Consider the following 13990-nt stretch of genomic DNA (forward strand, 5'->3'; position numbering starts at 1 on the left):
GAATATACTCGTATATAGACGGACAGACAGACAGACGGACATGGCTAAATCGACTCAGCTGAAGATACTGATCATTCATATACATACTTTATAGGGTCTCCGACGCTTCCTTCTGCGTTTAACAAACTTCGTGACAAACTTAATATACCCTGTTCAGGGTATAAAGGTATATACATAGATTACCTCCAAAACATGAGGAAGAAGCCATAAGGGAAATTAGGGAGCTAGAAAAACAAGTTAAACTATAATTCGGAAAAGTAAGATTAAATATAGTTCACCTATTATCATAGTACCGAAAAAAGTGATAGCATAGGAAATAAAAGATTTCGGTTAGTAATCGATTATCGTATATTAAATCAAGTAACTGTCTATGATAAATATCCTCTGCCAAACATTGGTGGAATCTTAGACATGTTGGGGAAGGCGCAGTACCTTAGCACTCTTGATCTGCAAAAGAAGAAAAGAAGGGATTAAGTCAAATCAGGTCAAGATTGCAGCAATACAAAATTTGAAAATACCTAGAACTGAAAAGCAATTAAAAAACTTCTTGAGAGCCACTGGTTATTACAGAAAGTTCATTAGATACTACTCAAAAATTGTATACCTAATGATTAAATATTTAAAGAGGGATGCAAAGTAAATCCAAACGATCCGCTATTTATTGCAAGTTTTAAAATCCTTAAAGCTTTAATTTCGTCTCATCCAATACTTAAATATACAGACTATGAAAAGGAATTTTCGATCACTACAGATGCAAGCGATTATGCCATGGGGCAGTGCTGTCACAGCAAGGGCTGCTGCTATATATGTATGTATATATCAGAGACCTGCACGAGTAATTAGAAAAGTAATATGTTAGCAAGCGGCGATGACGATGCGGCGAGTACACGCTACGTAACGGTACTTTGGCATCGTGGGCATCGGCATCGTGGGTATCGGCATCGCGGCATCGCCGATTACTAACATGTTACTCAATTAGTATTGTGCGCGAAGAAAATAACTGGCATTTTCGCATTAGCAAAGTTTTTGCATTTGTGATATTATTTAAATCTATATAATGGAAATTTTACAAGGTATTAAGAGTTGTTGTTGTTGGTTGGAGTTGGTGTTTATAAAATTAGTGATGCATCGGGTTCAAGTGACAGCTGGAAGTTTTACAATAAAATTGTGGATACCAAGACGGGGGAGAATGTACCCTATGTTATATGTTCAAATTGTGAAAAAACATTCAAAATTGGTAAAGGGGCTAGTTCTTCAAATTTGAAAAAGCACACATGCTACAAACGCCAATCCACAGAAGAAAGTGATTCAGTTCCAATGAAACGGTTACCAGTTAATATCAGTGACCAATTACGGGAAGGAGTCCTACAGAATGGTTTAAAATTCACTTGCCGTGATTTACGATCTTTTGAAGCTGTTAATGGCGAAGGATTCAAGGAATTGGCACGTGGAAGTTGGTGTTAAAATCGCCACGAAAAACTTTTCAATAGATGACATTTTGCTTCATTCCACTACTATATCTCGTAGATTGCACAAGTTGCACCTTAGCGAACGTGAAAAGTTTATCGGTGATATACGTCCATTCATTGAGAAAGGTTGGTAAATCTCTCGGTATATTTAGATGTATTATTTCTTGCCTGAAAAATTTTAGGCAGGTGTGCTTCTACGGTGGATATGTGGACAGATAATAAAAAACAAAGAAATTTTATTGCTTTTACTGTGCATTATATGGATGATAAATGGCAGCTTAAGAAGTATGTTAAATTTTGTGTTCAACAAGCACAACTGTACTACATATAGTGTGTTTGTTTATGTTTATATTTTTAGCCGTATTTTGTTTACCTCCGAATTAGAATATTGTGATGACAATGGGATTGCTGTGAAGAAAACTGCGGAACATTTAATTGGTGCCATAGGACTCAAGTTTGACGAACTGAACTTAGACAGAAATTTGTTGGAAAAAATTACTTTTACTACAGATCAGGGTTCAAATATCAAAACGGCTCTACAACATCATTCAAAAGTAAATTGCGTAGTACATGTGCTCGACATTATTTTGAAGCACACATTCGATAAAGAAACACTTAAAAGTTGTGCTCCTAATGTTATGGATTTGATAACAAAATGTATGTCTCTTGTCGAAAATCTAAAGCGAACAGGCAGAAACCAAATACTTGAAACTACCGTGAAGCAAGAGTGCTCTTCCAGATGGAACACTAAATTTGAAATGTTGTGCTCTATTCGCAAAAATTTCAATGAATTGAAAGATATTTTAGAGAAATCTGGTGAAACACATCGTTTGTTCGGAATTGAAAAATATTTATTGGACAGGATAATAAACGTATTAGAACCATTCAAAAATCTAACATTGTTGTTGGAAGGTGAGAAAAATTCAACTGTACATTTAAGGTAAATGCTCCTAATTACGGCATATTGAGGTAGATTGATGAATATACGCATATTACAGTGAATCAAAAGTTAGACGGAATGAAGAATTATAAACAAATCGTAAATAAAGCCTTTATTTTTCATATTAACTTTTCAAATGATAGAATTTTTGTACCGTTTTTTTGTTATTAATACTTTTCTGAAACGGGATACACTTAAAATACGGAAATTCAAAATGCCGACATATCAAAATACCGACAAAATTTGAATATGCAGCTAAATCAAAATACCGACAAATCAGAACACCGACAAATCAAAATATCGAAAAATCAAAATACCGACAAATCAAAACACCGACAAATCAAAATAACGACAAATCATACAAACTCCATAAAAAATAAGGAGTTCAACGCAAAAGAACTGAGCACGCCCAGGTGTTATTTTTTTGAAGTGCGGCCGAAGGCCGCCAACGCAAAAAGGAGTTCAACGCAAAAGAACTGAGCACGCCCTGGTGTTGGTCCGGCCGAGGGTTATTTTTTTGAAGTGCGGCCGAATGCCGCCAACGCAATAAGGATTTCAACGCAAAAGAACTGAGCACGTCCAGGTGTTATTTTTTTGAAGCGCGGCCGAATGCCGCCAACGCAAAAAGGAGTTCAACGCAAAAGAACTGAGCACGTCCAGGTGTTGGTCCGGCCGAGAGTTATTTTTTTGAAGTGCGGCCGAAAGAAAAGGATTTCAACGCAAAAGAACTGAGCACGCCCAGGTGTTGGTCCGGCCGAGAGTTATTTTTTTGAAGTGCGGCCGAAAGCAAAGGGATTTCAACGCAAAAGAACTGAGCACGCCCAGGTGTTGGTCCGGCCGAGGGTTATTTTTTTGAAGTGCGGCCAAAGGCCGCCAACGCAAAGAGGATTTAAACGCAAAAGAACTGAGCACGCCCTGGTGTTGGTCCGGCCGAGGGTTATTTTTTTGAAGCGCGGCCGAAGGCCTCCAACGCAAAAAGGATTTCAACGCAAAAGAACTGAGCACGCTCAGGTGTTGGTCCGGCCGAGGGTTATTTTTTTGAAGTGCGGCCGAAAGCAAAAGGATTTCAACGCAAAAGAACTGAGCACGCCCAGGGGGTGGTCCGGTCGAGGGTTATTTTTTTGAAGCGCGGCCGAAGGCCGCCACCGCAAAAAGGAGTTCAACGCAAAAGAACTGAGCACGCCCAGGTGTTGGTCTGACCAGGGTAATTTTTTTAATGCGCGACCGAAGGCCGCCATCCCGAAAAGGAGTTCAACGCGAAATGAAGAATTCTATGCGAAAAACTAATGTGTTATTTATTTCTTGTCATTTGGGTATTATTTGTTTTCTTTTTTTCTTTTGGTTCTTCTGTAAAATATGTACGTAATGTAACACTGATTATTAGATAGAATGCAACCTTTTCGTTATTGTGTGAACAAAAATAATTGAACAAAAGTTAAATATTGAATAAAAATTATGTTTGCACTATTTAATATAAAATAAATGGTTAGAAAAGAATTAGTGGATTATTAGTGGATATAAAAGTTAAAAATTTTAGTGTAAAATTAATTATAAATCGGAGAAACACGCGTTTTAATTAGTTGAATTTTTGAACTTTAAATTCAAATATCTCAAAAACCATAAATCAGCGGCAACATTATATATATTTTTTTGATCTGGAAGATCTCCTCTATCCGTACATACCCATTTTAACCCCGAAATCATGGGATGCTATTCCAAAATTTACCAGTAACTATTTTCATAAAAGGTAAAAGGTACTTAACAGAAACAATAAATTTAGTGATTTAATTCATTTATTTATAAGTTATTCAGATGATATTTCCAAAAAATTATTTGTTAGATTAAAGTAAGATTCTTAGCTATATTGACTAAATATTCTTCAGGAACATAGTTTTTCCTTTCCATTAATACTGCCTTAGTGCAACTCTCCCTTTTTTCCAGGTGTCGCCGTTTAGTTTGTTTTTCACCAGTGAGTATCTTTTGAATTTTGGTTTCTACCAAAACTTGTTCTTTAATCAAATTTGATATTAGATTGAATATATTTCCATGGTATTGCCCAACTAAGCACGAAAGACGCCGATGCCATGACTCAACATTATTTTGCGTTCTCGGAAGGTTATATATCACGTTTTCAAATACTGACCAATAATTTGGAGCATATACTGGGGCTTTAAGCTTTTTATTTTTTAAGTGTTTCCCAATGTACAAGAACTCACCTTCTAGGCCACTCACACTTTCCTTTAAAGAAAAACCAAAATGCACAAATTCCGCAAATCGTTATAAACCTTTTATTTGAAAATTCACTTTAGAGTTGTTACAAAATTAGTTTTAAACAGTGGTTTAAACCTTTAAATATACATATATATCTTATATATATATAACATATGTATATAATGATGAAAGTGATAACAATATGACTTTAATATGAAATTAAAACTTTAAATATATAAACGCGGGTAGCGAAAGGGAACCGGGATACTGCGAGGCTGCGAAAAGCGATGCTGCGAAAAGCGATGCTGCTTGGTCGACGTCGTATCAACGAAGAATGCGCGAGCTGCTTTCTCAATTCCTTTTGTTCTAATTAGATTGCAGTAAGTCATCGCGTTTGGGTGCATGTGCGTGTATGTGTGTTAATGGGTGGTGTTCTCTCGCGTGATGAGGTGAATAGTCGATTCGGTGTGATAAATTGATGCAGATGTGATGCGACGTCGCTACTCATTTAGCCATCCCGGCCCCCCTAGGCGAGTATTTAGCCTAGAAGCCGCTGTAGCTGCTGTAGCGTAGCTACAACGCTGCTGAGGCCTGTTGACCGCCGGGACTGCGGCCTAAGCGGATGGCGCCGTGTTGATGTTGTCCGGTTTTGGCGCCAGGGACGAGATTCTACTTGAGTGTGTCCACGCCGGCGGTAAGCCGTCACAGGAGTTCTTTGAGAACGCCTGACATTACCGCTGGTGCGAGGAGCCGGTGGTCGCCCGGAGTCGCGTCTGGTAGCGCGGTGCAACAGCGTATAATGAGCCCGCACACAGATTTGGCAACGATTCTGTGATGGGCACTCTTGAGTTGCGTGGGAAATTGCCAGACAATTCAGGCAATACCCGTGCGCCTGTGCCACCTGCTGGCGTTGCATCGGCGGCATGCCTTTGAATATACCGCAGTGCGATAGCCGATGAGGGCGGCGGCATAGTGGACAACAAATTGGTTGCAGATCCGCTGGTACTGCTGGCGTGCTTTGACGCGGAGCCGTTGTCGCGGTGGAGCCTGTCGTAGTTCGAGGCGCTGCCGGTGCAGTGTTGGTCCGGGGTGCTGCTATTGGGCCAGCTTCAGAGCGAGGGGCGGAAACTGCCGAACGCATGGTTGGCGTTGACGATGATGCCATATCCACGTCCATATTACTCTGTGAGAGAAATGATGATATTAGAAATGTATTGTGAAATTTACAATAATATGTACTTTTGTGCCACGATATGTGGCATGAATAGGATGTAATTTTTTTATCAGACATTTATGTTAAGTTTTTGTGTCATTTATGTTATTCGAGGTTTCGATTTGGTAAGCGGTTTATATGTTTTATCGATTTATTGATTTATTAACATTGCGGTTTCGGTTTTACGTTTCTTTATCTTCGGCGGTTGGTAGAAAGCATAATTTGACGAGCGGTCTGGTTAGCGTTCCGGTTTGAGTGCGGAGATCAACTACTCGAACATGACCGTCGGAACCGTAATGAAGTTGTTTTATGCGGCCGAGTCGCCATCCCGTAGGAGGGAGACAATCATCTTGTATAAGGACGCAGTCTCCGAGCTTTGGTGCCTTTTCTTGAGTTTTCCACCGGTATCTCTTGTGAAGGTCCTTTACGTAGTCTTCCTTCCATCGGCGGCTGAAATCATGATGGAGGATTTTAATTCGCTCCCATCTGTTCAATAAGGATAGCGACTCCACGCCTGGCTCAGGTATGGCCAGAATGGGTGCTCCTTTTAGAAAACGCCCTGGGGTTAAGGCTGTGAAGTCGGAGGTATCTTGCGAGAGTGGTGAGATAGGTCAAGAGTTTAGTACGGCTTCGATACGAGTGAGTAATGTAGTAAACTCTTCATAATTGAATTTATGGTTACCAGCCGTTTTCTTTAAATGGGACTTAAAGCTCTTTACGGCTGATTCCCAGAGTCCGCCCATGTGTGGAGAACATGGGGCTATGAATTGCCAATCGATCCCTTGGGGTGCATATTTTCTGACAATTTCGGGGGATACTTCTTTCATGAATTGTAAAAACTCCTTTTCCGTGGCTCTTTGAGCTCCGACAAAGTTTTTTCCATTGTCGCTCATAATTTTTAAAGGAAATCCGCGTCGTCCGACAAAGCGGGCAAATGCTGCAAGAAAAGCCGCAGTAGTCAGATCCGAACATAGCTCGAGGTGTATTGCCTTTGTTGAAAAACACACAAAGACAGCCACATACCCTTTTCTAAATGAGGAAGACCTTAGCATTGAGGCCTTTATCTGGTAAGGTCCAGCAAAATCAACCCCAGTGATGGTAAAGGGTAAATCATAGTTGCAGCGTTCAGGTGGTAGGGCTGCCATGATCTGCGTACGCATCTTGTGCTTGTACATAGTACACTGTTTACTCATGAAAATGGTTCTTTTAATTTGTGGCTTTAGTCGCGGTACATAAAACTCTTGCCTGACCATTTGTTGCATCAAGCGATGCTCAGCATGCAGTGTAAGCTGGTGGAGATATATTAGAAATAAGTAGGTAAAACGGGATTTCTCTGGGATAATGATGGGATGTCGTTCATTGTAACTAAGGCTGGAGTTGGCTAGTCTTCCATTTGCCCGTAGTAATCCCTTAGCGTCCAGGAATGGGTTTAACATGAGAAGTGAGCTTCCCTTTTCGAGAGGTCGCTTTTCAAGCAACTTTGATTTCTCTTTGCTGAAATAGCGAGTTTGTGTATACCAGATTAGACTGACCTTGGTATGTTGCAAGTCGGAATATGTTAGTTGTATGTAAGGATCGTTTGATATCCTTTTCACCTTTTGTTTAAGTTTATGGATGAATTTGTGCATATAAGCGACTACCCTTAGTGCTCGAGGAAATGAGGAAAATCTTTGGAGAATATCATCCTCTTCTGGAGTGATATGAAAATTTTCTATTTTCCGACTTTCCGGAGGTATGATATTCCGAGCAGGAGACTTTGGCCAGAATTCTTGTGATTCTGTTAGCCATGTGGGACCGTTCCACCAGAGTGTAGTGCTGGTGAGGTGAAGTGGTTTGCAACCTCTTGTCCCCAGATCCGCTGGGTTATCTGCACTTGCAACATGTTGCCATTTTGCTGAGCCAACTAAGTCTAAGATTTGTGATATGCGATTCGATACATATGTCTTCCAAGTATAGGGTGGTTTTTCCAACCATGCTAGAACTATTTCTGAGTCTGACCAGAGATACATTTTGTGATCGTTTAATTTTAGATGGGTTTGAACTATTGAAATTAATTTTGCTAGAAGAGCACCATTTAGTTCAAGCCGTGGCAGGCTTAGTGTCTTCAAAGGTGCAACTTTGGCTTTGGCTACCAAAAGATGTGAAGTTATTTTGCTATCATACTGAGTGCGTATGTAGACTGTTGCGCAATAAGCCTTTTTAGAGGCCTCACAGAAACCGTGTGATTCTGTGTTAATGTTAGGGGTGAAATTTACCCATCGAGGGATTCGAATTTCTGATATAGTATGTAGGTTGTTAGCAAATTGAACCCATTTTGTTAAACGTGCAGGTTTTACCTGTTCATCCCATTCAGTGCCATCTTGCCACAGTTCTTGAATGAGGATTTTAGCTTGAATCATTATTGGCGAAAGCCATCCTGCGGGTCGAAAAGTTTTGCCACCGAGGAAAGAATTTGACGTTTTGTAATGGCGGACATAGCAGATATTGACTCAATTGTATATGAGAATTGATCTGTTATCGCATTCCATTGAACACCTAGAGTTTTGGTTGTACTAGCTTTTTCAAATTTAAGGAAATTTGTATCTAATAAATCTTCCTTTTTTATGTTTTTTATTATTTCGGGATGATTTGATGTTATTTTCTTTAGGGGAAAACCTGCTGAATTTAGTGCTTTGATCACTTGAGATAATGATTCGCACGCTATTGGTATACTGTGGCTACCTGATAAAATGTCATCCACATATGTTTGAGTTTGCAACACAGAAGATGCTAAAGGCAAATTTGTTGCATTTGTTTTTGCAACTTCATGTAATGTCCTAATGGCTAAATAGGGTGCGCAGTTGATGCTAAAGGTAATTGTTTTAAGTTTGTAGTCGCTAATTGGACTATTAATTGAATTGCGGAAGACTATGCGTTGGAAATCTTGGTCATCTTCAAGCACCAGAATTTGCCTATATATTTTCTCAACATCCCCGTTAAAAACGTATTTAAACATGCGCCAATTTAGTATTAGCAACATGAGATCAGGTTGTAATGTTGGCCCTGTGTATAATACATCATTGAGTGATTTGCCTGAGCTCGTACACTTTGAGGCATTGAACACCACTCGTACTTTCGTTGTGATTTTATCTGATCTTATTACCCCATGATGTGGAAGGTAAAAAGATAAATATCTACCTTTGGATATTTTTTCATATGGTACAGTTTCTTCTTTCCATTGAGGTCAAGATATTCCTCCATCACATTATCATATGCTGATTTTAGCTCATTTTTTTTCGTCATGCTTAGGAATTGCTGGACTGCTGAGATTCTAGAGTGCCCTAGAGCTATAGTTTCTGGAAAGGTGGATTTGAATGGCAGTCGCACAACATACCGACCATGTTCGTTTCTTGTTGTTGTGGACTGGTAATAGGCTTCACATGCCTGGTCTTCTTCTGAAAGTTTGGTAATCTGGGGTACTTCTTCCACTTCCCAGAATTTTTTGATTTCATTATTTAAGTGTTCGTTTGTGATATCTTCCACTTGTATTGTGAAAGAATTTATTTTTCCGTGACTTGGCCACTTATAATCCACCCAAAGATTGTATTTTGGGCTAACAATTTATTGGAGATTTTCTCTATACCTTCAAGAATTATTTGAGGTATTAAGTCACTGCCTAATAATATGTCGATTTGTGATGAGGTATGACAGTTGGGATCTGCTAACTTGAGATGTGAGCATTTTTCCCAGTGTATTTTATTTACTTCATAGCTTGGAAGCAAATTTGTAAGCTGCGGTAGAACGATGGCTTGTGCATCTATTCGTATATCCGCAGTTGGAGAAACTATGGTGATTGGGCATTTTTATTAAATTTTGAATAATTCTTCCGCCCATTCCCGAAATTTGAAAATTGGAATGTTTTATTGGCAATGCTTATGTTATTACTGGCTTGGGGTTTGAACAAGTTTTTATTTGAGTCATTTTGATGACTTTTTGGCTTTATAGTTTTTTTGTCTATTCGCTCAGCTATCTCGTATTGAGCAGTGAGGAATGTTTTCATCTGTTGCCAGGTGGGCATTATTTTTCTTTCCACTAGTGATTGTTCCCATCGTAGTAACGCAGCATCAGGCAGTGTTTCTGCGCAAATGGTTACTATAATAGGGTCCCACGATTCTGTGGATACATTTTGTGTTTTTAACACTGATAGACAATTTGTCACTGTGGAGTGTAAGTTTTGAAATTCCTGGCTAGTTTCTTGTTGGCAAATTTTTGGCAAATGCAATAAAGTTTTTATTGGGTTTTCTATCATAACCCTTTCATTTTCGTACCTTTCAACAAGTGCTTCCCAAGCCAGTTTGAAATTTTCGTCATTTAAGGCGAATTGCTTGACGATACTGCCTGCTTCCCCTTTTGTTTTATACCTGAGATGGTATAGCTTTTGTGCTTGTGAAAGTTTAGGATGGTTTATATAAACAGCAGTGAACATGTCCCGGAAGGACGGCCACTGGTCATAACATCCATTGAAAACTTCAGTATCACAAGCTGGTACCTTTAGGTACATGCCTTTATCTAGGTCTTCTTTTTGTGTTGTAACTACTCTGGGAGGGGGAGTAGTGGCTCTACTTGGCCTTACTAAACTTATTTGTTCAGTTATCATTCCCTTTGTCAACTCGTACTGATCACGGCAGTTATCACACTTGGCTGTCGCCGAAGCTTTTGTGTTTTCTGGGAGTTCTGCGTCGTCAGTATCTAGTACTGTATCGTACGCTGCCAGAAGACGTGCCCATAGATTGTTAACACTTTCTAATTTTATATTTAAAACTGATTCCGTAATGTCAGTAATAGGGGAAGCTTGAAACCGGGTGCAATATCTTATAAAGCTATCACTTTCAGTGATAAATTTCGATATTATGTGATCTTTTGATCTCTTTTGCTTTGTACCGTGCTTAGAGCGTGTAGCTTCTGCAGGTGTGCTTTGTTTATCGTCGTCAGCCATTTTTGGAATGGTAAGAAACTGACCTGATTTAGATTCTTTTGAATCTGTGCTCATTTAGAATAAATAAGAATTTAAAATTAAAATTTGATGAGATATTTCTGATAAATAAAGTATTGACGTGCATATGATGTGCTAAATTGGTTGGTATTTAATCCCGCTTGTTTTTGTAATACAAAGAACAAGGAGATATTGTTAAATAATATTTGCCTATACGGGCTTAGAGTACGTACTATATAAGTATGTACTAATATATTTGTCGTTAATAAGATTTTATTATTTATTAATTTTTTTTTTTTTTTTAATTCTGCACCGCTTATTTTTTGTAATTAGCTATTATCGCAGCTTCTAATAATTTAAGATTTGTTACAATTTTATGTTTCGGATATACCCCCTAAATCAGGGTATGTAGCGTATGCTAAAAGAATAACGAATATATGTATACAGTATGTATATCATATATATGTATATGTACTTATGTTTGCGCGATTAGAATATAGCGAGAAAAGAAAATGAACAAAGTGCAGGTCATTAGCCTCTGCACTTGCGGATTAGCAAGTATGTGCTTCAATATATTAATGTTAATATATATTAATATTAATATTAATTTGTTTGTATGTGTTTGTAAGTACAAATTTATGTTTGTTGCATTTATGTATTTTAAGTATGCTTTTTTTTTTTTTTTTTTTTTTTAAAGTAGGGGGAAGCATCAAATGCCGGAGTGCGGAACTTTAATCCGCTAAACCTAACCTACTCCAGACTCTCCCACGGAACCACCAGATTAAGTATTACTTCGGGGGAGTGATAAGACATTTAAGTCTCTTCTATTGCACGGACTGACGGACGCCTACTCTGGTCTATATGTCTTAGTTTTGTCATGACTGAGGCTGCCGCTTTTTGTCTGGCATATGCTTTGATGCCTAGCGCCTGGATCCATATTGGAGCCGCATATAATACAACCGATCTCCTTACCTTTGCGAGTCGAAAACGCCGGCTGGAACGCACGCAGCCTTTATTTGCCATCATTCTTGATAAGGCATTCAGGATTTTGTTCGCTTTACCTGCAGTGTATTCTAGGTGGTCCTTAAATTTGAGCCTTGAGTCTACTATTACTCCCAAATATTTTAGGTGGGGCTGGGAATGAATCTGGCATTCCCCTATGGTGAGAGATATACTTTCCTCCACTTTTCTTGTGCTTATGAGCAAGACTTCAGTCTTTTGCTCCGCCAGTTCTAAACTCATTGAGGAGAACCATTGGCGCAGACCGTTTATGTACTCGTTGCATTTGCTCCGGAGGTCATCGAGGTGTTTAGCAACTGCTACCACAATAAGGTCGTCTGCGTATGCAACCAATTTAATATCTTTCGGTTGGTGTCTCATTAGCACTCTATCATACATTATGTTCCATAAAAGGGGGCCTAGTACCGAGCCTTGCGGTACTCCACTCGAGATAGAGTAGCTCTTGGTGCCTTCATCTGTATCGAATAAAAGTCGCCTGTTTTCAAAATAACTTATGACAATTTCCATAAGATATTGAGGAGCGCGCATGTCATACAGAGCCTTGGTTATGTTTGCCCACTTTGCAGAGTTGAAGGCATTCTTCACATCCAGGGTGATCAGCGCGCAATATTTTTTTGTTCCGCCTTTCCATCGCTTGCCACTTACTGCGAATTTCGCGGTGTCAACGACTTCTTGTAATGCGTCAATGGCCGTAAAGCCGTATTGTCTTTCTGATAATCCGCCGGCTTTCTGGATTACTAACTCCAAACGGTTTCTAACTATGCTTTCATATACTTTGCCAATAGTGTCAAGCATGCACAGAGGTCGATATGATGAAGGTTCCTCCGGTGGTTTTTTTGGTTTAGGGAGTAAAACCAAACGCTGGACTTTCCATGGGTCGGGAAATATTCCTTCTTTTAAACACGCATTATACATGTCTGCGAACAATTTTGGTTTCAAAGTCATGGCTTCCTCTAATGCTCTATTTGGTATGCCATCTAGTCCAGGCGCTTTGCTGCTTTTAATTTTTCTGGTTATGGCCAATATTTCCTCTTCACTAACTAGCAGTGGTGGCTCTACGACTTCGATTCGGGGCTTAGCATAAGAAATAATGTGGTGTTTTGGGAACAAGGTTTCCACGATATTTCTCATAACGGATGCGCTTTGGGGTTATTGTGCCTTATTTTTAAATTTAAATTTAAGTATGCTTTGGGTAAGTGCATATGTAAATATGTATGTTTGTATTTATTCTCGCATTGGAAATTTTGCTTTTTATGCCTTTCGCTTACCTATTTTATGCAATCCTGCTTACTGTTTGAAGAAACAGAAGGGGTATTGCTGGGAAGATTTGCAAGTAAATGCTTGAATATAATATGTTTGTTTTCTGTTGTAGTGGGTGTGTTTGTATACACAAGGGTAAGCTTAGGAGGATTTCCTTTTGTATTTATAAAAATATACGGATGATATATTTTTTCAACTGTATTTTGTTCCCGTTTAGAAATTGTTCAAACGGATTATATACATAAGTATTATATTTGATAAAACCGTATGATATCATACATATTTACATAAGTGCATAAAAAATTGAACGACTTACTTTGTCTCGCCTCAAGGGGGTTTTGGGGAGAATATAGTACATATATGTATGTATTTATATAATTTTGGGAATATTATCCGCTTTCGGTTTCCGCCTGTGTTTAGTGTTCTCCTATTTCCTGCTGTGTTTAATGTTCCTTTCCTAATTTCCTCCTTTGTTTAGTATCCTCTTGCTCCTGTTTCCTCCTTTGTAGAGTATGTATGCATGTAGGTATGCGTTCGTTGTTATGTTGGTTTTTTTTTCTTATTATATCGCGCCCGATTTAAGTTATATTTTTTTTTTTTTTAGACCGCGCCCGATTTGTTTTATAATTATTAGTGTTTTTATAGTTAGAGCGCGCCCGATTTATGGTTTTTATGAATTTTTAATGTTTATATTTATTATTATTAATTTTTTTTTCAGCACCGTATTCTTAAAATGCTAGTTTATTTATAATTTTTTTTTTGTTGTTTTATATGTGTGCACTATTCCCACTGGATAACTCTTTTAAGTTTTGTAAAATTTTGTTCCTTTATTTTATTTATTTATGGTTTTTCAAAAACTTATTAATATTCAATTTTTATTATATTTGTTTTGTGGTGGCCTAGAC

General features: G+C 38.5%; 1 protein-coding gene across 1 annotated transcript; it reads right to left on the bottom strand.

The window, feature by feature from the left end:
• Positions 1-4626: 4626 nt before the first annotated feature.
• On the bottom strand, positions 4627-6237 carry LOC120780546. The gene is made up of 2 exons (XM_040112807.1): positions 5860-6237; positions 4627-5803 (listed from the first exon to the last, which is right to left on the bottom strand). Exon 2 carries the CDS (start codon positions 5795-5797, stop codon positions 5159-5161), a length of 639 nt encoding a protein of 212 aa, XP_039968741.1. The 5' UTR covers positions 5798-5803; positions 5860-6237; the 3' UTR covers positions 4627-5158.
• Between the last annotated feature and the right edge of the window lie 7753 nt (positions 6238-13990).

This window comes from Bactrocera tryoni, unplaced genomic scaffold (assembly GCF_016617805.1).
Source record: "Bactrocera tryoni isolate S06 unplaced genomic scaffold, CSIRO_BtryS06_freeze2 scaffold_25, whole genome shotgun sequence".
NCBI classification, from domain to species: domain Eukaryota; kingdom Metazoa; phylum Arthropoda; class Insecta; order Diptera; family Tephritidae; genus Bactrocera; species Bactrocera tryoni.